The sequence below is a fragment of the Peromyscus eremicus genome, chromosome 3 (genome assembly GCF_949786415.1).
Source record: "Peromyscus eremicus chromosome 3, PerEre_H2_v1, whole genome shotgun sequence".
Lineage (NCBI taxonomy): Eukaryota > Metazoa > Chordata > Mammalia > Rodentia > Cricetidae > Peromyscus > Peromyscus eremicus.
Window position 1 is genome coordinate 46,270,625 of NC_081418.1, and position 22,391 is coordinate 46,293,015.

Consider the following 22,391-nt stretch of genomic DNA (forward strand, 5'->3'; position numbering starts at 1 on the left):
CTCCGGAGAGTACTTCTTACTTTCTAAGTGTAATCCTGGGCTCTTCCTTATCTTTAATAGTTTAAGAATGAGAATTGACCACTGGCGGCTGTATCAGTATTCCACGATATTTTTTTTTCTTAAAAATCAAGAAAAGACGAAGGGGCAAAAATGGGAGGGGCTGACACAGGGGCTCGTGACTCCTCGATGATCCTGACTCCGCCTCTTTCCTCATAGATCCAGATACTGTCTGGGCTCCCTCAACTTGCAACCTCACTATGGACGATTTTGAGCGTCGCAGAGAACTAAGGAGGCAAAAGAGGGAGGAGATGCGGCTGGAAGCAGAGAGGTAAGGTCCACACTGACAGACATGATCAGCAATGGTGGTTCCCAGTCACAGTGGTTCTTCCCTCCAAAGGGCCAAATGTGGCCATATTGTACATCAAATGATTTGTAAAAATAATTATGGATGTGAAGCAATTTTCTGTTCAAAGTCTAAATTTTGCATTCACAAAAAAGAAAATAAACAATTTTCAAGAAAAAAAAAAAGGAGATTAGAGAAGAATCAAATAATTGCATTTTTACCCAGGCTGTGCATTATAGAGTTTATAATGGTAAAAGGCAATGCATGGGCAAAGGCTTAAAACCACTAGTAATACTGAAATAATAAAAACTCTGAATATTGACTATTGGAAGCAGTCTAGCAAGCCCCAGGTGAGTCTTATTTCAGATTTTATTCTTATTAGAAAAAGCATCTGTGCCTGGTCATCTGCATCAGAAAGGCTACTACTGATGGTCTGAGTTATTGGGGAGGGTGCAGTTGGAAGCTGTCATAATATATAAGGTCTTTCAGGTGGTGACCTGGAGGGCAGGTTGGAAAAATTAAGCACTGATATGTGACACACAGGGTGGAAATGTGTATCTTAACATCCAGGCCTCAGACCAAAGGACAGTGGCATCTAACGTGCCTTAAATCAAATGTTCAAGGAAAGCAAACCAACCGTTCACAGGAAGAAAATTGCTCCATGGTTTTGCATGCCAATAATTCCAGTGCACAGATGCAAAGCATGACCCCCTTACAATCTTGTAGTACAACACTGAAAACCGAAACCTGTAACAGAAAGTACCTGGGGCTCATGCTCATTCTACCCACCTGTATGAAGAATCCCAAAGGAAGTGGAAAGTCTGGCCTTGGATGAACTTGGCTACTCATGGCAATGTATGTCTATGCACATACTCATTGCACTGTGGACTGGGGGCACATCGTGGCTCTGCCACTTAGCCACATTGCTCTGAGCAAGTGACCTCTAAGTCACAGCTGTCTTACATAAAATCAGCATAACAGCTACACAGCTTCTGTGGTTGTTGTGAAGATTGTTGAGCTTTACGAATGGCCTCACCCCATAGCTGACATACAGTATGCACAGCTAGTAGCTGCCATTATTGTTGTTAATGATATTCTTAACCATCACTACTAGTTAAGTAATAACCAGCAGCTACATAACTGGAACTAAATACCAATGCCAAGAGAAGGAAAGACAGTTGTCATCCTGAGATGAAACTAGTCCCAGAATACTTTGGCAGGGAGTGGTACCCTGTGGAAGAAGCAAAGATAGCGATGAGAAAAATGGAAGCTATCCAAATCAGGAGAGGGAGTATGAGAAAAGGAGGAAGGGGAGATGGAGGGAAGTGTCCACCATGCAAGATGTATCTATCCAAATTAAAAAATAACAGTTAATATGTAAAATTTTAAAACACACAAAACTAAGGAAATAGCAAAAGGACCAGCGGTTTACCAGGAGCTGGAGAGGAGAGAGGGAGGAATGCGTAGATGGAACATGCCATTTCAGACCAGCAAAACCATCTGTGAGATGCTGTGATGGCAGATGCATGCTGTTGTGCTTGAACTTAATGCAAATTGTGGGGTCAGGGTGAAATGACATATGAATTTATATATCGCTATAGTCATCCACTGTGACAAGTATAACACTGTGTGTGGGATGTAGATAATGGTCGAGGCTGTGCGTGGGGAGGGGATAAAGGGAATATGGAATTCTGTCATTTCCACATATCTTTTCTGTGAACCTAAAATTACCATGAGAAATGCAGTTTATCAATAGAAAAAAAGAGGCGGGCAGAGGAGGCTGATTAGGTGAGAAAATGAGACACATGAAGCTCAGACGGGGAAGGATCTACTGCAGGGAGGCTCTGGAGGTCTTGAGAGAAAGGACCTAGGCATCTTGGGGCCTTAACAAGGGAGCTGTGTGGGAGGAGAGTGTGGTGATAAAAGTCGGATACAGAGGACTGAGATACAGAGACACTGATACCAGGAGAGTTGGTATCAAGTATTCGGTCATGAGAGCCAGAAATCAGAGCAGTGACTGGGAGGGAAGAGATCCTGTGTGGTAATTAGCAAACTTATCAGGAGAGGGGGAAACTCAGAGAAAATCCGAAGACTCTAAGTCCTAGATTTTGAATGGTGGTAGAGTAACTTAGCCTGAAATAGAGTAGTTCCAAGAGTCAGGGCTACGGACGCGTTCATCCATTCCCAACACATTTTTATCAGGCATTGCCAAGAAAAGTCTCTGCCTTGTCCCCAGTGGGGAAAGGTGAGAAGACTCCATTCTTGGTGGTCATGGGACTAGTGTCGAATTTCAGGTAGAAACTACATCAGCATGGGGATTTTCTCCAGATGTTTGAAGATAGGAATTTGGATTTTTATTTAGAAAGGAAGAGAAACTCTTGTAAGAAAGGTCCATTGGGGGCAAACCTAGTGTTGTGGCGATATAAAAGCTGAAGTCATATCCCCCCAAAAGCCAATATCAAAGAGTAAGAGGTCATAAGGGCATAATGGAAACTATCACAGGAAGCTAATTAGCAGAGAGATGGAGGAAGCCCAGGGATAGATTAGACCAGAAATTGAGTGGACATTAGAGGTGTGTGAGCACCATCTAGACAGGGGGAGCACACCTCTTACTCTGTCTAATGTAGTGCTAGCTGGCCTTGGTTTCTATTGGGCTCTCTCTTTACCCAACAAATGTCTGTTGAGAACCAATCAGGTTGTAGCGTCTGAGCAGAGACAGCAGAAAAGATGATGATCAGCAGACAGACACTTCTGTGCCTCAAAGGATTGTAGGAAACAAGAGTACAGAGAATAGGGGAGCAGCGGAGCAGCCTGAGGAAAGCTGGGGCTGGAAGTACTCGGCAAAGAGTGGAGTAAGTGTGGCTTTACATGGAGCTCTTCCGTTTCTTTGCTAACCACCTCAATGGGCAGTTAGGAAACCGATGGGAAGAGAGAAGTTGCTCACAGTGGTTTGAGCCATACTGTGATTTAGAGTGAATAAGCCTAATTTTCTTACTGCCAGAACACTACTTAAGCATTGACCATACAGCTGCTTGAGTCCTTCCTTCCAGGGTGGTGGTGGTGATGCTGTGTGAACAAGGATTTATCTTCTGTTAATGTCAGCTGTAAAAAACCTACGCACCAAGGCTTGATTAGGTTCCTTAATAGCCTAGAACAAATGTATACAAATTCATTCAAATATTGTTTAGCTAACATTTCTGTCTGTATTTCTGCTTGTGTTTAACTACGGCCTTATATTTGTACTGAATCTCCCTGTCTGTGTTTCAAAGTGTACTATGTAGTTCTGCTATGCTGGAATTAGGTAAACCCCTTCAGCATTTGGTAAAAGCTGGTCATTTATAGCAGTAGTGAAAGTTAGGCTTTATGGTGCAGCCAGCTTTCATGGGCAAGAGCAGGGTGTGTCCAGGAAACACATGGTCAACCCAGGAATCAAGGGCTATCCAAAATCACAGTCCAGATCTGAGGACAAAGGGCATATGAGACCCTGGACAAGTCCCTCTTCCTTTGACTCTAGACCTTGGCTTCCTCTTGCCACAGCACTGGGTGTTTTCCCAGGGGAATTAGGGTTCATTTACTTTGGCTTTTGGTATTGTCTATTGTATGCAATAGGTCATATATTGCTTGATTTGAAATCAAACAAATAATACGAAATCATACATTTTTTAAAAGTAATTCTAAGGCCCTGCATGATTCACCTAGGGCCAGGCTGGGGAAGACTTAACTTTCCATTGGATACGGGGAACAAAAGGAATTCATCCCAGATTGAACGGCAGTAGAGTGACTTAGCCTAAAACAGAGTGGTTCCAAGTGTCAGAGCTACAGATGCATCCATCCGTTCCCAACACATTTTTATCAGGCATCTCTTCTGTTTCAGGCTCTATTTGGGGTACTGAGGGGAGGATGGAACAGAAGAATGCAGAATTAGGAAGAGCATGGGGCATGCTTTTCAACCTATGTAAAACTAAGCGATGACCAGAAAATTGTGTTTTCGTCACCCTAAACATAATATGTACCCTCACATTGGTTTGTTCACTAAAAATAGCATATGACCTTTGTATACTTCACCCCTGAACCCCCATAGAGAAAGTAACATAGCAGAACAAAAAAAGAATCTATTGGTTCTCCTTACCCACTAAGACTTGGCAAATAAAATACTTTGTTTTAGTTTGGTCTTACTGACTTTGGTTAGAAGATAAAATTCTGATTTTCCATGATAAATAATTAAAAACTTGTATTCTCATTGAGTGTCACAACCACAAATTAAACTAAGCCAGATTCCTAAGCACTTCGTTCCTCAGAAAAAGAGTTTTTAAATGATCATTTTACAAGGCAGCAGCAAGGCTAGAGGGACAGCTAAGCACTTGCTGATTAATTGTGAAGACCAGGGCTTCTGGCACCCATGTCGAGCAGGTCACCAAAGCCTATCCAAGGGATCCGACACCATCTTCTGGCCTCTGTGGTACCCGTACATATTCGTGAACAAAGCCTCACACAGACATATGCACACAGATGTACACACATAAATAAAATAAAATTTAAATAAATGTAAAGCTAACTGCACATTTTGGACCATATTATCTTTCCTGCTCCTGAACTGGAATGCTCTCCCTGTGTCCTGGCTGCCCAGAAACTCAGCCATACACCCACCTTTGATCTAATCCAGCTTTCCCTAACATAGACTCTAAACTGAGTTTATCCAAAGCTCTCTGCACTTTGTCCCACCTGGGACTCTAGGAAGCTTTTTTTTTGCTGGTGATCCTTGTCTTTCTCACTCTAACTTTTTGTGATGATGACATTAGATTTGCTAGAAAGGAGACACCGCATTCAATATATAGGCCTGTAATCCGAGCTACCTGGAATGCTGAAGCAGGAACATTATGAGTTCAAGGCCAGTGTGGGCAACTTAGTAAGATCCTGTTTCAAAATAAACGTAAAGAGAGGACTGGGTATGTTCCTCACAGTAGAGTACTTGACCAGCATCCTCTAGGCTCTAGGTTCAAGACCCAGTACCACAAAAATAGATGGATGGATGGATGGATAGATAGATAGACAGATAGATAGACAGATGATAGATAAATGAAATGTTATAATAAATACACATATACATATACAGCGAGTATCTATAAAGTGCAAAAATTCGGAATTGTAGAGACCAACAGTCACCTGCAGGGGTAGTGTGCCAGGGGTCATGAAGCTCATATCTGAGGTTGAGTAGAGAACTCTTAACCAAAACAGAAGAAAGACTTTTCAGTTGGCAGAAGGGAATCTGTGCATCATCAGAGGAAAATTCTTAATGTACTGTTTCTAAGCAAAAGACATTATTTGTACACATTTCACATTCAATTACTTTTTTTTAATCAATTACCTATTTGAACAAATGAATGAGTAAATCAGTCAGAATTCACTTTTGCTTCTTTTACTCTCCACTAGCCTCACGGGAATAAAGCTACCCAGCTCTGTTCTGCTCTTTCCGGGTTTTACTTCCCACACCCCAGTTCTGCCGGCGGCGACTCCGGCTTTCTCGGGGCACTTCCTTGTATCTTCTTCAGGCCCGCCGTGCTTCTGTATCTCTTTCTCTGTGCGGATTGTGGATGTACAGACATTTATGTCACGGAGGAATGCGTACATCAGGGAAGGAGCTATACATTTTCAGAGCCCACTCTTTCCTACTCAAGTACAGAGAAGCTCTGGGCTTTTAAAATGTAGCCAGTAAATATGGACCAATGATAACACATGAGCAGACACAGCTGAAAGGCATAGGTAGATTATAAATACAGATATATGTTGCACGAATCCTAATTGGTCTTGTAACAAAAACCCAGAGCCAGATATCGGGGTAAATGCTGAAAGATCAGAGGAACAAGCCATAGCCACCTTCAACTCACCAACTTCTAAGCGGAAAGGAGACTGAGCTCCTGTCTCCTCCCGCCTTATATTCCTTTTCTCTGCTCAGTCATATCACTTCCTGTCTCAACTTTCCCAGTGCTGGGATTAGAGGTGTATGTACCTCCCAAGTACTGGGAGCAAAGACATGAGATCCCAAGTGCCGGAACTAAAGGTGTGTGCCACCACTGCCTGGCCTCTATGACTGACTAGTGGCTGGCTTTGCCCTCAGATTTTCAGGCAAGCTTTATTTGTTAGCGCATACCCAAAATATCATCAGAGATATGTAGATAAATATGTATGCTCGGTATAAATGAAAGAACGTCCAGAGGCATCGTGATCGACGAGGTAGGCTTAAGCAGTTATAGTCATGGGCTTTGACCTTAGGTCCTGTGGTGCCAATCCCAGGCCTTTCCCTTATTGGCTGCCCACTATCAAGATGAACAGTCTTTCCAATTTTTCTGCTTGTCCCCGTGTAAAATGAGGACATTGAAAGTATCCACTTCATAGATTTTTATTGTATGAGAAGAGATAATATACGAAAGCATTCACACAATGCTTACCATTTTACATCAATAGAGATCACTATTAATTTGATTCTCTGAAACACACACACATTAAAAAAAAACAAAAATAAAACTATAATTGTTTTTTTAATTGTTATTTTTTTACATCTCAGAGAATGCAAGCACCCTACTAGAAAGCCAGAATTTGCTCTTTTGTGATAACTGTGAGTGGGTGTGATGGGTTCCATCAGACAGAGGAGTTAAGAGCTCAAACTGAGCTCTTCCTTCACATACAGAGGACAGGGTTCTGAGCTTTGATGTATCCCGAGAAACAACCTGCCGTGATACTTTTATCTGTGTGGAGATCTTTGGTGGCCTCACTCTGTCTGTGTCTGGCCTCCTTTCCTCCAAGCAGAGGGCAATGCTCTCACTTTTCAAGTCATGAACTCACTACATTCCCGGCATACGCTTTCCACACCCAGCGCCAGCTCCTCTCTCCATCAGAAGAAAGGCCTTCATTGTAGAATTGTTATCAGATTCCAAGGCTCAGAGACATAAATAAAGGGAAGGAAAACACGCTTAGCTGTTTTCATCATTCATACATTTTTATGGGCTTCTGAAATATCCCGATGATTAGACATTTGAAAGTAAATATTTTTACTGCTCTAGAAAAACAAGCAATTTTTAAAAATCCATTTGATCCACAAAAATCCCCTTCTAGAACGGATCATTGACATTTTTTTCCCAAGATTTAAAACCAAGGCCAATCGACAATTAAACTACAGACAAGTACACATAAAAACACTTATTCAGAATGTTTAGATCATGACCTTGAGTCTCAAGTACAAGTCTTTTAAAATACGTTTTAAAATGTCTGAACAGAAAGTTATTTTCCATTAGGAAGTTAAACGAAACATTCTTTTGAAACTGTATAAATCATTAACATAGTTACATTTGCCCAAAAATGTTCTCTTAGAAGACTGATTACTCCAGAAAGAAGCGGGGGAGGGGAGGCTAACCTTTGGTGTCAAATTCTGTTTCTGCATTTTAAATCAAAGTTCTTTTAGTAATTAGATTGAAAGCTATTTTTAAAACATTTCTGTAGAGTTTTATGCATATGTCTTATGATTTTTTTTTATTTATGTGGTGTGTCCGTGTGTGTATGACACACACACATGTGTGTTGAGGGAGAGGAGTGCCCTCAGAGGCCAGAAGAGGATGTTGGATCCCCCAGAGCTGGAGTTATACGAGCTTGTGAGCCACCCAACTAGGTTCCTGGGAAGAAAACAGAGGTACTCTTGAAAGACAAGAAGTTGAGCCATCCTAACGGTTGGGGCATCTCTCCAGTCTCCTTTTATGCATATTGTTTAGTTTCAGTCCAACCTGAGTGTAGGGAAATGGGCAAAAAGGATAATTTCCAGTTGTGATTTGAGTGCAAACTCTCTCCTTCAGGCTTGTGCATTTGATCACTTAGTCTCTGGCCGGAGGAGCTGTTTGGAGACATTGTAGAACCGTTTTGGACATGGAGCCTAGCTGGCGGAAGCAGAGACAGAGCAGGGCTTGAGAATGACAGACCAGCTCCACCTTTTGCTTTCTGACCCCATGAGACGAGCAGGCAGGCTCACACTCCCACTACCACAGATAGGATCTGGTTCCACCATCTCGCCTTTTCCGCCATGATGGCTCGAATTCCCTAAACCATAAGCCGGAATAAACCCTCTTCTCTTGTTACTTTGGCCAGGCACTCTATTTGTATCTAGCCACAAACGAATGAAGTTCACATGCTCATGCCGAATTCCTGTCTTTCATTCCCCTCCCCTTTTTATAGATTGACAGTACCTTTACTCCTGTCATTTCCTAAGTCATGTGACCTGTCTAAACCAATCGGTACTAACTTACTAATTCCTTTGGTCCTGGAGAGTACCCTACACTGTAGCTAGCTCAGTGAAGCATCAGATAGTGAGGCTTTACCTAAGCAGCACGTGTTAAGCCGTAACACCAGAACTCTTGGTATAAAGGAATTGAAATTCTTAAGAGCCCGACATGCTGGTCCATAACTTGATTCTCATCTGAAAAAAAAAAAAAAATCGGGCATATCAGTCAAAAAGCCTTAAAACACTAGTGAATTTTTATCTACGGTTTCTATAAATGATGCTTGTAAGGAACCAGGCCTGGATCATCTGGGGAAAGACGGAATGGTGTGATGCTTGGGTATTCAGGCGCTAAAGTCCAACAGACCTGATAGCTACTACTATTTATCTTAAAAAACTAGGTCAATGTCTCTTGCTCTTCTGTCTTTAACAATAAGTGAGAATAATAAAATCTCTCTCAGTCATGACAGGTTTATTCATCCATGTAGAGAAATCAACCCGATGACAGACATAAATGTCCAATGTTACTAAAATTACATTGATGCTTTGATAATGAAGTAAATTATTTTGGAATTTGAATATTGTGGCTTTGCTCACTGCATCTTCCCAGCAAAACTTCCTCCCTTCAATGAGCTTGATGTCCACTAAGATGTGTCTATTGGGGTGGGAAGAGCTAAGCCTTTTGGCTGTCCATGTCTAAGCTTGCTATACGAGAATTTCAAAATCATGTGTTGTAGCTGTGGTTAATTTTCAAATGCTTTCATGATACATGCTTTATTTTCAGTATAATATCCATCACATTGTTCAGAAAGTCACTTTAAAAACTCAGCTCAGCAAAAAATTGTTCTTAAGCGGAAATAAGCACCAGCCAAAAATTTCATTTAATTTTTGGAAAAAGGAAACTGCCATTTGTTTACAATCAATCATGTGCCAGATTCTGAATCACAGACCTCAGCTACATTGTCTTCAATAATTGTCAAAGCAGCCCTAGACTCCAGGCAGTGTTCTCTGGGTCTGAAAGTTCAAATAGCATTTCTACTTCATTCATCAGGGGTGCAGTTCTGCCTGCCCACCCCAGAGTTTAGAACCTTCCTCTATAACAAATGTGGCAGTGGATATTTTCATGTTTTGAAAGGTTATTGTAGCTAAAGGTCCATCACCGCTCCATCATTGCCAAATAGCTTCATGCAATGGAGAAATCATTCAAGACACTTGTGTGTTGACAGGCTGAATGAACTGTTCTTCGTGGTCCCTTGGATAAACTGCTTAACTGTGTAGACTCAGTCATTGTCCTCCTTGCCCTAAAACGAAAACAAAAACAAAAACAAAAAACCTCCTGTGTGATTACCATGTCACAGAAATGGAGACAGAGGAGGTAAGTTTTCTTCCCCCAGCTAACCAAGGCTGTTGACTGTCTTAGAATGCCACTGACTTTTTTCTATTTGACTGTGTTCAAAACAGAGACTCCGTCACATCACTCACAAAAGTATCAGGCGATCCTTGGCCTTGTGGACCATCTACTACAGTGGAATGTTACAATTTCATTAGGGGGCCACAGATTACTTGGAGACTCTGACAAATACTATAGACCCTGCTCTAAGAGAAATGCCTATCCGTACCCAGAAATCATGGCTGCCTACTTTTCATGGTACTGTGGAGCTCTGTCCACAGACCTCCTGGCCCTATCAAGTCAATACCAAGAATCTATAATCTAGGGAATTGGGGCAAAACTTCATTTTACATGTGAAAAAACTTGAGTTTAAGGAGACTGGGCCCCTCAAGATCTCACCTGTCTACACTGTGGCAGAGCCTGATAACACAGTATGGATAGCTGATGGCACCTTGACTTTTCTGTCTGTAAGAGGCTGTTGCTCAGGAAAACGGGGCATACTCTGGGGAAGAATTTATACTAATTTATTTCATATAGCCTTTTTACATTTAAAAACAACTTACAGATAGTATTTCTAAATAAAATTATATTAGGTCATATAATAATGAGCAAAAAAAATTAAGGTAAAATAGGTGCTGGATAAATGGCTCAGTGGTTAAGAGCTCTTGGTCCAGTTCCCAGCATGCACATCAGGTGGCCCTCAGCCACCCAAAACTCCAGTTCCAGGGGCTCTGATGCTCTCTTCTGGCCACCACAGGCATTGCACACATATGGTGTTCATATAGACAAGACAACACACACACACACACACACACACACACACACACACACACACACAAATACATAAATGCATAATTCTGTTAAGGTAAGAGGACAGGCCAAATGGGAGCAGCCAGCTGCTAGAAACCGAGAATCAAGCTTGAGTGAAGAAGAGGGAAAAGAAACAGAGTTTGCAGTTGGAACTCTCTTTTCACCGATTTTCAAGTCTGTTGCTTGGCGTGATTTTTTTTAAACAGTCCTCCATTACAGAACTAAGTTGCCAGAGTGCTCCGTCCTTACCTGTTTCACAGCAACAAGTCAAACCCTCCAAGGGGCTTGTTTCTCTAAATATGTAAAAGGTAAGAGCTAATTGGATTCCTCACCAGTAAATTTATCTTTCACCTCTGTTGTTACTGTCTTTGGAGGAGGGAAGAGCTAATGTGGGGCAGAAACAGACACCATCCAGAGCGTAGGAATATAATTACATGGACTCAGGTTCAAATCCTGGCAAGGTTACCAAGTTGAAGTCCACTCATCCTCCATGACCCCATGTTATCACCTGGAAAACAGCTTCCTAATGGTCTTCTCCCACAGTGTCATGGAGGTAACAATGCCCCTGACATAGAGTACACAGTCAGCACTTGCTCTGATTGTTTTCTCCATAGACTAAATTAATATCTTCCAGGAAACTGGGCCGATTGACAGTTGCCCTCCGGGGTGTCACTGAACCAGGCATTGTCCCTGTGTTGTTAACCTAGTATCTGATTGCTACTTGGTTCAAGTCTGTTTTAGCCTGCTTGAAAGTAGCTAGAGAACCATGTACGTGAAAGAAAATGTACCTTTTTGTTAAGAGTCTTCACATTGTTCAGTGGTTTGAAGTTAAGGCAATAGTAAAAAATAGTGTAGTCCCTAACACATTAGGATTTATCTCCAGTAAATGAATCTTTGTTTATTTTCATGTATTTTCTTTATGTGTTTCAAATAAATTTTGCCTTACAAAATCATAATTTGCTTTTTCACATTATATAATTTGTGGCTTCAGTACTATCAAAGCAACAATTAGAAATTTCTCAGCAGTAACTATATATATTATATATATATATCTACATATGTGTATATATTATACTAATAAAGTTATGTGTCTGATTTTTACAATTAATTTTGAATCTTTTTATTCCAAATAACCCTTTTTACCTACTTTAATGATGAAAAAGTTGACATACCCAAAATAATAGGATATGATAGAGATGGAGGGGTTCTAACTCATTGTAATGCACACCCCTGGGACTTCATAACTTCACTTTAGAGTCAGAACATTTGTGATGCTGCTGAACCCCCTAAAGAAGGCTCTTCTCCAATGCCTTCTTTTGACTGCTCTCCCCAGAGTCCTGAATAATCCATCAAGTTAAAACAACCTTCTGAATGAGGTCACTTTACTTAAGTGATGGCTTTGAGAGCCTTGTTGTGAGGCATTCAGAAAGATTGCCTGGAGGCTCCCAGATAAATATGTTAATGACTGTCCACTTGCTTGAGAGGGCTTGGAGATTTGCCTTTCTGAATGCATAGAAGCAAGGGATTCACGTGTTATCCCCAGCTGGGAACATAAGGTAAGCATGCAGTCCCATAAACAAAAAATTCTCATCCAAAGGCAGAAAAAAAATGTAACAAAGACTATCAAGATCTTTTTTCTCCTTTTTTTTTTTTACTATCAAGTTCTTTTATCAAGTCTCTTACTTTGAATTTTCTCACTGACCAGTACATCTGAGAGATCTACATTGGTGACTGTCATTTGGCCAGGTGGACACAGCAGGCAGGAATGATTGTAGAATATTCTAGAATGTTCATTAAGGGAATTCTCACTCAATTACTTGAGAATGTTCTAGGAGGTTCTTGACCTTATTATCATCTCTGAAGTCCAGAACAGTGCTGCTTCTCACCCTGGGGCTTGAAACCCTGGTGAGCTGGAAGGATGCAGCTGTAGAAGTGGGTTCCCATTCATCTGGGAAGAAGGTGAAAGAGCCGTAAGCATGCTTTGTGAGTAACATCAGAGCCCGGCTCTGGCTGCCTGTGCCATGAACAGTGTTCTTTGGCAGTCTTAAAGACGTGCTTTAGCTTGTCATAACTCTGCATTAATTCCGACACCTCTGGTTTTGAGTTCTTAATTATTTATAGCAGGACTGTAGGAAAGTGTGACTTGGAACTATATGTAAATAAAGGATTTGATTAACATGTGAAATATGTAAGCTGCATTCCAAGGCTTTGTTTTTAAATGTCTGAGAGCACAGCCTTGTAAATGTTTTAAAATACCTCTAGAAACATTCACTTTTATTGAAAAGCTGTCATCCTGATCAGAAGTCGATTTTTCCCTTGTTCATTTCTTTCAACACACAACTGTTTCTATGTTAGTCTGGTGAAAGTTACCAGATAGGCTTGCATATTTTTCAAGGCAGTATTTCCATTAACATGCCTCATCATTTATTCTGGCCTCTTCCTCCAGATAGTCTAGATTAGTGAGGTCTCTGATATTACATTGAAGGTTAGTACTGAATAACTAGTTTAAAATACAGAAGTCTAATTTCCATCCCAGCGCCTCCTTACCTTACATACAGTTCCTTTGTTGGAATAAAAATCTTGATAAAGTACACACCAGCCACCATAAATAGCACTGTAAGCCTGTGCATTCGGGAGAGTCCCCAGAGAGTACATTTTTAAACCCACATTGTTTAGAATAGGAAATACTTCTGGTGTTCATATTTTCCATCGTGGGTGACATGGATTGTCCCATGTCACACATCTTCCCTGGCTCCCATCTCCCTGTGCCACTAAGGAATCCAATTAGTAGATTCTAGAAGATGGCTAAGTATATGCTTCAGATTTTTCTATGGGTGCCTCGGGAATTTCACGTACATCTTGGGGCTCTGCAAATGACACCTCTGAGAACTCACAGAACAGAATCTTCAGCTGCTAACGAAGGAGGCCTTTCCTTCTAGAGGTGGAAGCTCACTAGTGGGCCCGCTGAGAATACCCACAGTCAACTCCATCTTAGACTCCCACAGCAAACCTTGTGCCGTTGGCAGGTCTTTCTGGGGAACTCGAGAGACTAACATGGGAACTGACTGAGCAGGAAGTGAGTGAGCACGCAGGCGGCATGGGATGAGAGGTTATCAAACTGGTTCCAAGACCAGGGGCATCATCGGGTCTAATTACACAGCACCTTTCCCAAGGCGCTATTGGCAGCTCCAGCAGATGTGAACCTCTGCCCACTCCTTCCTTGAACGGTTCCTCTGTTTCTATAATCATAGCTGTTGTGTAAACCTTTATTTTTTTAAGTGGAGGCCTCACTTGGGGAGATGTAATGTTTCCTCCTTATTCCTCTTTCCTTGATGAATAAGAAAAGGACTACTGTTGAGGGGACTCAGCTTTGTTTTTTTTTTTTTAAATAATGATATAGACAGAGTTGACATAAGCTTTTAATAGCCTTCAGCCCTCCTGTCTTTCCATGAAAGCTAGCCATACCAATGAAATGTGTTTTCTCTGAGCCAGTATCTGCATGGTCTATATACCCTGGCTGCTTGGGGACTGTCATCACTACAGCTGCTCGGTGGCTCCTGAACTGAACAAAATGGAGATTTTGTAAAATTAAAGACTGCAGCACGGTGGAAATTCCCAGATCTTAAGCACCTCACATCATGGGCAGCTAGATAACAATGGCGTCATTGCAGCACTATGGCAGAGCTGGACTAAGGGATGTAAGGGGCCAGTTTCCCATGAGAACTGTCTCAGGATTACTGATAAGGACTGATTCTGGTGTTCTACTGGTTATTGGGTCAGAAATGAGCATACTCTTGCTAGCAATCTCTGAGAAGGGGCTGGAGGTTCAAAACACTGGGCACAGACTTAGGAAGCAATAAACCTAAGAGCGGCCAGGAGCTGTGTAGGGCTCTTAGCCTTAATCATAGAACTCATGTTCTCCAACTCTTACTAAAGAAAGTGACTTTTAGTTACCATGCATAACTCCAGCTCCAAGGGATCTGACGCCCTCTTCTGGCCTCTGTAAGTAGCTGCACCCACATATATGCATATACCCACACACAGACATACATGCATACACATAACTAAAATGTGTTGTTTTATGTATATGAAGTGTATGAAAATAACCTTTAGGTCAAGGATGACACAAAAGAGAGTGGATATAGCTTTAGAAGACCTGAGCTTTCTCATTTACACAATTAACATCTTTTGGGTGGCTGATGATGTGAAAAAATACCACCTAACGTGTAAATGGTACCATATGACCCAGCTGTTTCTCCTCAAAGCTTATACCCAGAGAACTTCATACCCTCCCATAGACATATTTACAAACCCGTGTTTATTGCTACTTTATTTCCTACAGCAAAGAATTAGAATAAACCTAATTGTCCATCAAAAGATGAATGGATAATAAAAATTATATATACAATGCAATACTATCCAGCTCTAAAGAAAAATGAAATCACAAAACTTACCGGAAATGGATTGAATTAGAATGTTATAGAGGTCACACAATCTCAGGGAAAAAATACAGTTTCCCCCTTATGTGTGGAATCTAGTCAATAATATATGTTCGTATGTAAACAAATCACACATGGGTGTAGAATAACATGAAGAAAAGATAACAAGGAAAGCTAAATATTGGGGATGAGGAAGGACTGAATACACATAGTTATGAAAGATGATATCGAGCTAATTTTTTTCTCTCTTTTTTTTTAGTTCTAACTGTCATAGATTTTTTTCATTTTCAGTGGTGGGTAAGTGTATAAAATATATTTGATAAAGAAAGTGTGAAATCCAATGTAAAACTCCTCAACTTCCATTCTGAATGGCTACTATAACCATATATAAGTTCACTGAATTATGTTGTTTTGGAGTCTAGTTAATTGCAACATGTGGTATTTTGTTTTGTTTTGTTTTGTTTTTTGCAATTTTTTTTAAATAAGAGGTTTTTTTAGTTGTTGAAGGGTGATACAGGCAGACCTGCGTTGTGCCGAAGAGGCTCGGTGATTCACTTCCATCAGATTCCTTTCTGTTTAACTGTGTGGAGAGCTGCAGATTGTGTTCTGGTCGTTTACTGTGTTTAAAGGAAACTAGTACTTCTCAGCCTGTTTTCTTCATCCATCTCACGGGCCCTCAGGCATTCCAGGTTGGGAACAGAGAAAATGCTATCAAATGTCACTGCCCCTGGAGCTCCTTACTTCTCCAAAGAGCTTAGGGCCCAAAAGCCATTTTGTCTTCCCTTCCCTGAAGTTTGGAATGGAGGAGCAAATTAAAGAGCCTTGAAACAGCGAGGGATATAGTGGTGCTCTTCATAGTTATCTGTCTGTCTGAGCAGACAGCAGCAGTGAGGAGGGGTTCGTGCTTGTCCGTACCACGAATCTCCTGCCCAGGCCTCTCGTAACTGCAAATTCTCGGTCACCTTGTAGGTTCAGACAGACACAGAGGGACTGATTTCTCTCCCTGGGCCTCACATAACACTTTTAACTCATGCGAATTATTACTGACAATTTTGTATTTATTAGGTCTCAAAGAAACCCAGAACAAGCCTGCTGTGGTGGCACACACCTTTAATCCCAGGCAGAGGCAGGTGGAGCTCTGTGAGTGCGAGGCTAACCTGGTCTACAAAGTGAATTCCAAGACAGCCCAGGCTATTACACAGAGAAACCCTGTCTCAAAAACAAAAACAAAAACAGAAAACAGAAAAAAGAAAAAAGAAAAAGAAAGAAAGAAAGAAAGAGAGAGAGAGAGAAAGAAAGAAAGAAAGAAAGAAAGAAAGAAAGAAAGAAAGAAAGAAAGAAAGAAAGAAAGAAAGAAAGCCAGGACAATGGTTAACTGGGATGTCTATTCAGCATATCAAAGCATACTCTGGCTGCCAGTCTCCCTAGGTCCCTACTGAGTTTGACTTCCCTTCCCCAATCTTCCCTATATAACTCAGCCATGTTGGTCCTTTTGGTCTCTTGGTCTCTTCTCTTCCTAACCTACCCTCCCCTACCCCCTCCTCTCTTGGCCGGGTTTAATCTAGACCTTTCCATATGCCTCTGGCTAATGCTCTCCCTCATCTCTACAATAAGCCTTCTCCTCTACCATACCTGGGAGTAGTCATGTCCTCATTTTTTCATTCAGTTTTCATGTTTATCCGCAGACCAAATAGAAAATAGACCCTAGATCACAAACTACAACTTCCTCAAGCCTAGCACAGGACACTGAATGAGTACAAATATTCCATATTCGTATCTGTGTACGGGCAGAACTTAGTTAGATTTGCTGAGTTACTTAAGAAGAGGCAGAAATGTTAGCAACCTTTGGAGTATCCTCAGAGGAGTAACCATCAGGGTCTTTCCTGAAGTTCCGTCAGGAACCACCGGCTTTGAATTCCCTACCTTTTTCTCTGGATGTATGAGGAGATGGGCAGCACTCATTCCTCGGGTTATTGTTGGACTTCTGTATCTTGTAATTTTGAGCATTTGCACTCAGTTAGTTGCATTGTGGGAGCACAACTATAAGAATAAAGGAAGAGTCTATTTCCTTGTTCGGCTGTAGTACTTAAGCCCAGAGTGCCATTTGCAATTGGTCTACGCATTGTAAAATCAGATAATCATCAAATTGCAGGGTTCAGACCCACGCCTCAGGAGTCCAACAGTGAGCAAACTGTATAATCAGAGCTTTCTCTAATGAAAGGCCAAGCATGCGGCAGGAGCAGCAGAGTGCTTCGGCTAATCCCAGGAGCACAGGGAGCAGCAGAGTATGACCTCATGCTAGTCCTTACCAACTCTCTCGGAAATACAGAACGTCTAACGTGCGAATCGGCTCTACAGTTTAGACTCTAAATGGTGCACTGTTTTCTAGTCTTGGGAAATTAGGATGGACCGAGGAAGAAAAGAACCAGAGGAAAAGCAATACACTAGAACTAAAACTTTAAAAAACAATCAAATTGTGCAGACTTTCTTCTTAGTAAGGAACTTTTTTTTTCTTCTTTTCATAAATAGTTCTGCTTGCACTAAAGGGAGGGTGTTGTCTAAATTGAGTTTCTTCATTACAAAAGTATACCTTGTTTAATTCTTTAACACAAAACCTGTAATTAAAGTTAATGAGCTAGAACACTAAGGCAATGTGGGCCTTGGAGCACAATTTGAAGAGCCTCAGAATTGTGTCTGTTAATTTTTAATTTAATTTTTGATTCTTAGATCTGCTGGGAAAGAGTCAGAAGGAAAGATAATTTGGAGGTGTCCTAGAAAGGTTCGGGATTCTGCAATACCCAGGAGAATCTCAGGTTACTCCAGTTCTCTCCTCTTTGAACCATATTTTAAAACACTGTGTTCGGACTCCATGTCATTGGCTCTCAAATTTAAAGTTAGTGCATGCTTTTAAAAAGTATCTCCATTTTATTTTCTTTAAATTGAAAAGCTTTTCATGTGAGTTCTGGCTTATAAATGAGAAAAAATAATGAATACGACTTTGTATCCAACACTCCACCCTACCCCTGCCTGGGTCCAACAAAACAAAACAAGACAAGAGCACCTTCCTGGTCCTAGTCTATAAATGAAAGAATAGGCTCTGGACAGATGCTCAGCAGTTAAGAGTGTGTACTGCTCTTACATAGGACCCTAATTGAGTTCCCAGCACCCACACTGGGCCGCTGATAACTGCCTTTAACTCCAGGTTCAGTACAGTCCTGTACACACACACACACACACACACACACACACACACACACATACACACACACAATTAAAAGTAAAAATGCAGTCTGTAAAAGTAAAAACAAATAAATGAACAAAGAAAGTTCTCATTTGCGTTTCCTTCTTTAATAATAATAAGAGTTTGATTTTATTGCTGAGTAATTCCAAGAAAAAAATGCATTCTAATGTTGAAAATCTTTCTTCTCCTAGTCTCTTTCTAATCTCCTGCTGTGGGGGGGCCCCAAAAAGGCACCTAGAAATTCTGCAAAAAAGAGTTTTTGATGAATCCTAACATGTGAAGTTCCAATGATACTGACGGCCCAGCCTGAAGCGAGTAGAATCCAGTTGTAATTTAGCAAATCTAAAGAGGGGATGAGAAGGAGCTACCAACCAAAGCTAGGGTTGGCACTGGATATGTCAGGGTACCCAGATGACAGACTGTGAGTCCCAGGATTTTCTCATTCTGGTGACATCAGAAGCCATCACTCACTGTGAGATGTGTTGGCTTGTCTCTCTTTGCATGGGGTGCAGTATCCTTTGGGCTCACTTTTGTCCCTGTTCTGATTCCATATTGAGGGAGAAGTCTTTCTGCAGCTTCCTGGCATTATGGGTTGGGAAACAAGAGATGATGTGGCCAGCGAATGAGCTCTGCAGGTACTGAAAAGCCAGAGCTTTTCTTCTGCCTTCATTATTGACATCATGATACACACGGTCATCTCCATCTCCTTCATGTGATACACGCAGCCATCTCCCTCACATGATACACACAGCCATCTCCCTCATATGATACACACAGCCATCTCCCTCATATGATACACACGGCCATTTCCCTCACATGATACACATGGCCATCTCCCTCATATGATACACACGGACATCTCCCTCACATGATACACACAGCCATCTCCCTCATATGATACACACGGCCATTTCCCTCACATGATACACACAGCCATTTCCCTCACATGATACACACGGCCATCTCCCTCATATGATACACACGGCCATTTCCCTCACATGATACACACAGCCATTTCCCTCACATGATACACACGGCCATCTCCCTCATATGATACACACGGCCATCTCCCTCATATGATACACACGGCCATTTCCCTCACATGATACACACGGCCATCTCCCTCATATGATACACACGGCCATCTCCCTCATATGATACACACGGCCATTTCCCTCACATGATACACACAGCCATCTCCCTCATATGATACACACGGTCATTTCCCTCACATGATACACACAGCCATCTCCCTCATATGATACACACGGCCATTTCCCTCACATGATACACACGGCCATCTCCCTCATATGATACATACAGCCATCTCCCTCATATGATACACACGGCCATCTCCCTCATATGATACACACAGCCATTTCCCTCACATGATACACACAGCCATTTCCCTCACATGATACACACGGCCATCTCCCTCACATGCCATCAACCATCCTCCCTGAGACCTGTACACTCTGGAACTCCTAAGATTCAGTTCCTGAAGCAGCAGAGTTTCTAGGCACTATAAAATGCTAAAGCTTGTGGTCAACTGGCCTTTTTGATGCAGTGACTATATTTTTGTCCCTTTTCAACCCAGGGAGCAAGTGTCAAATACTTATTGCCTATCTGCTGTATACTTGATACCATTGTAACCTGTATCAGGTGCCAAAAACTCTTAGGCTATATCTCTGAAAGCAAAGAAGTTATTTGGTAAGAAAAACTATGTAGAGAAGGTGAATAAATAAGCAAGGTTGCATATAGGTACATATTTATTTCTAAAGGTGCCATAATCATATATTGGCCATATGATATGATATCGTGAAATAGGACAACACCTAACACATACAATTAAACGAAATGTCATATTTATTTGAATACCACACCAACTGTAGTATTCAAAACACACAGTAGCCTATTTCTCTAGAAACTAATATGCTTTAATCCAGGTCTGATTTCCATAAAAAGAAATCAATGTTTTTCAAGACCTTATATAGTATCAGTGGAAAAAAATCTGGATTTGATTAGAGCTATAAAAATCATGTGTCAATTTAATATCCAGATGTATAAACTGGCCACCAGAAAAAGCACTTGTGGTTATGGGAATATCTATATACTTTAAATAAAAGTAGTCCTCACCAATAATGCTGCGGCTTCTTCGAAGATATGGCCCTTTCTCCTGCATTGTAATATATCCTTGGCATCCCTGTGATTAGCTCATGATTTCTTTCACCATTTAGTTGCAGCTATATACAATAAATCTACAATGTACAATAATCTACAATATATCACTATGACTTGGAATCAATTTCCTGTGTATGAAAGCCCTATAAACTCTCCTTTCCTAGAATCATACAAAGTAGATGACTACGAGATGATGATGATGATGATGATGATGATGATGATGATGATGATGATTTTCACTGGGATCAGAACCAGGGCTTTGTAACAACCATTCATTCAAGAAAATACTTTGGGCCCTACCATTTCCACTGTTTTAAAAGATGTGTTCCAAACTGGGGAGGGGTGTGCTAGAAGTACGTTCCTTTTTTATTTAGTGTTGTGTGTGTGTTGAGGTCAGAGAATAGCTTGTAAGAGTTGGTTCTCTCTTTCCATTGCATGGATTCCAGGGATAGAACTCAGGATGTCAGGTGACAGGCACGTTTATCCACTGAGCCATCTGTCCAGACCAGTGGTCCTTTTAAGATAGAAACTTTTCTCTTCAAAGTGGGAAAGAGTAAGAAAGGGGAAGGGAGAGTCAAAGGAAATTATGCCTAACATGCAATATATACCTGTAAGGAAAATTTAAGTGAAAATAAATAAAATTTCAATTACAAAAGGAAAGCAATGTAACTGGTTAAAACCTCCAGATTTAAAACAACAACAAACCAGCCTTAGTGAGAAACTTAATTGGTGCAAAAGAGTTTAAACAGAAAATCAGAGCCTTGAAGCAAGTTAACATGAAAGGCTGATTCATATATTGCCACATAAGTATTTCTCAAGGACATACAAACAGGAGTGGTCCCAAGCTTCAAGCTCTCTCCTACTAGGGTGAGCAGTGACAAAGAAATGAAGTCCAACCCAGGAAGACTTCATGGAGCAGACAGCCAGATACTGCTTCTTCGAAGATTGCTAGAACACAGAGAAATGGTGGCTGAGGAATGTGCTGTTCTAGATGGGATGCCTCTGTGATTATGGGGGTGTGGGCAGGAAATTATCCCATTTCAACCTCTAGCTGTACCCTCTGGTGGTTCTCATGGTGACCCTATGGGGTGGGGCAAGAGATAGGTACCCAAGAAGGGAAAGAGACTAGCTCTGGCAAAGGTGGCAGGAAACCACCAGATCCGGGAGAAGAGGTGGCTCTGGGTGGGAAGGATCAAGGTATTGTATGAGGGACTCACAAGGGCACTAAGTTTTTGAAACAAGTCTCTGAAGTTACATCACTCACACTGTGAATGCTTGTTACAGTGTTCTTAATTCTTGTTAGCTTGTCTAACCTCAGAATAAGATGTGAATTAGAAGGTAAAGGGGGGCTGGAGAGATGACTCAGTGGTTAAGAGCACTGACTACTCTTCCAGAAGATCCAGATTCAATTCCCCCCATCCACATGGCAGCTAAGAACTGTCTGTAACTCCAAGATTTGACCCCCTCACACAGACCTACATGCAGACAAAACACCAATGTACATAAAATAAAAATAAATACATTATTTTTTAAAGAAAAAAAAAGTAAAGAGTTCTTAGAGTTGCTATTCTCGTCTCCTCTAGAGAGTCTGCTCATAGAGGAATAGAGTCGTTTTAAATAATATAACTCTTAGTATCTCTTGCTGATGCAGGAAATCTGCCTTACCTACAATTTAAAAAAAAAAAAGTCTCTCTGTTCTCTGGAGTCTGTGGTGGACTGGTTCACAC

General features: G+C 41.2%; 1 protein-coding gene across 4 annotated transcripts in view; it reads left to right on the forward strand.

The window, feature by feature from the left end:
- Cald1 (caldesmon 1) overlaps positions 1–22,391 on the forward strand; it is a 186,857-nt gene that overhangs the window by 86,118 nt on the left and 78,348 nt on the right. For all 4 annotated transcript variants that reach the window (XM_059257549.1, XM_059257548.1, XM_059257545.1 and 1 more), the window contains exon 3: positions 217–328. In XM_059257549.1, the coding sequence (XP_059113532.1) occupies positions 258–328 (71 nt within the window). In that variant the 5' untranslated portion in view covers positions 217–257. The remainder of the gene's footprint in view (positions 1–216; positions 329–22,391) is intronic.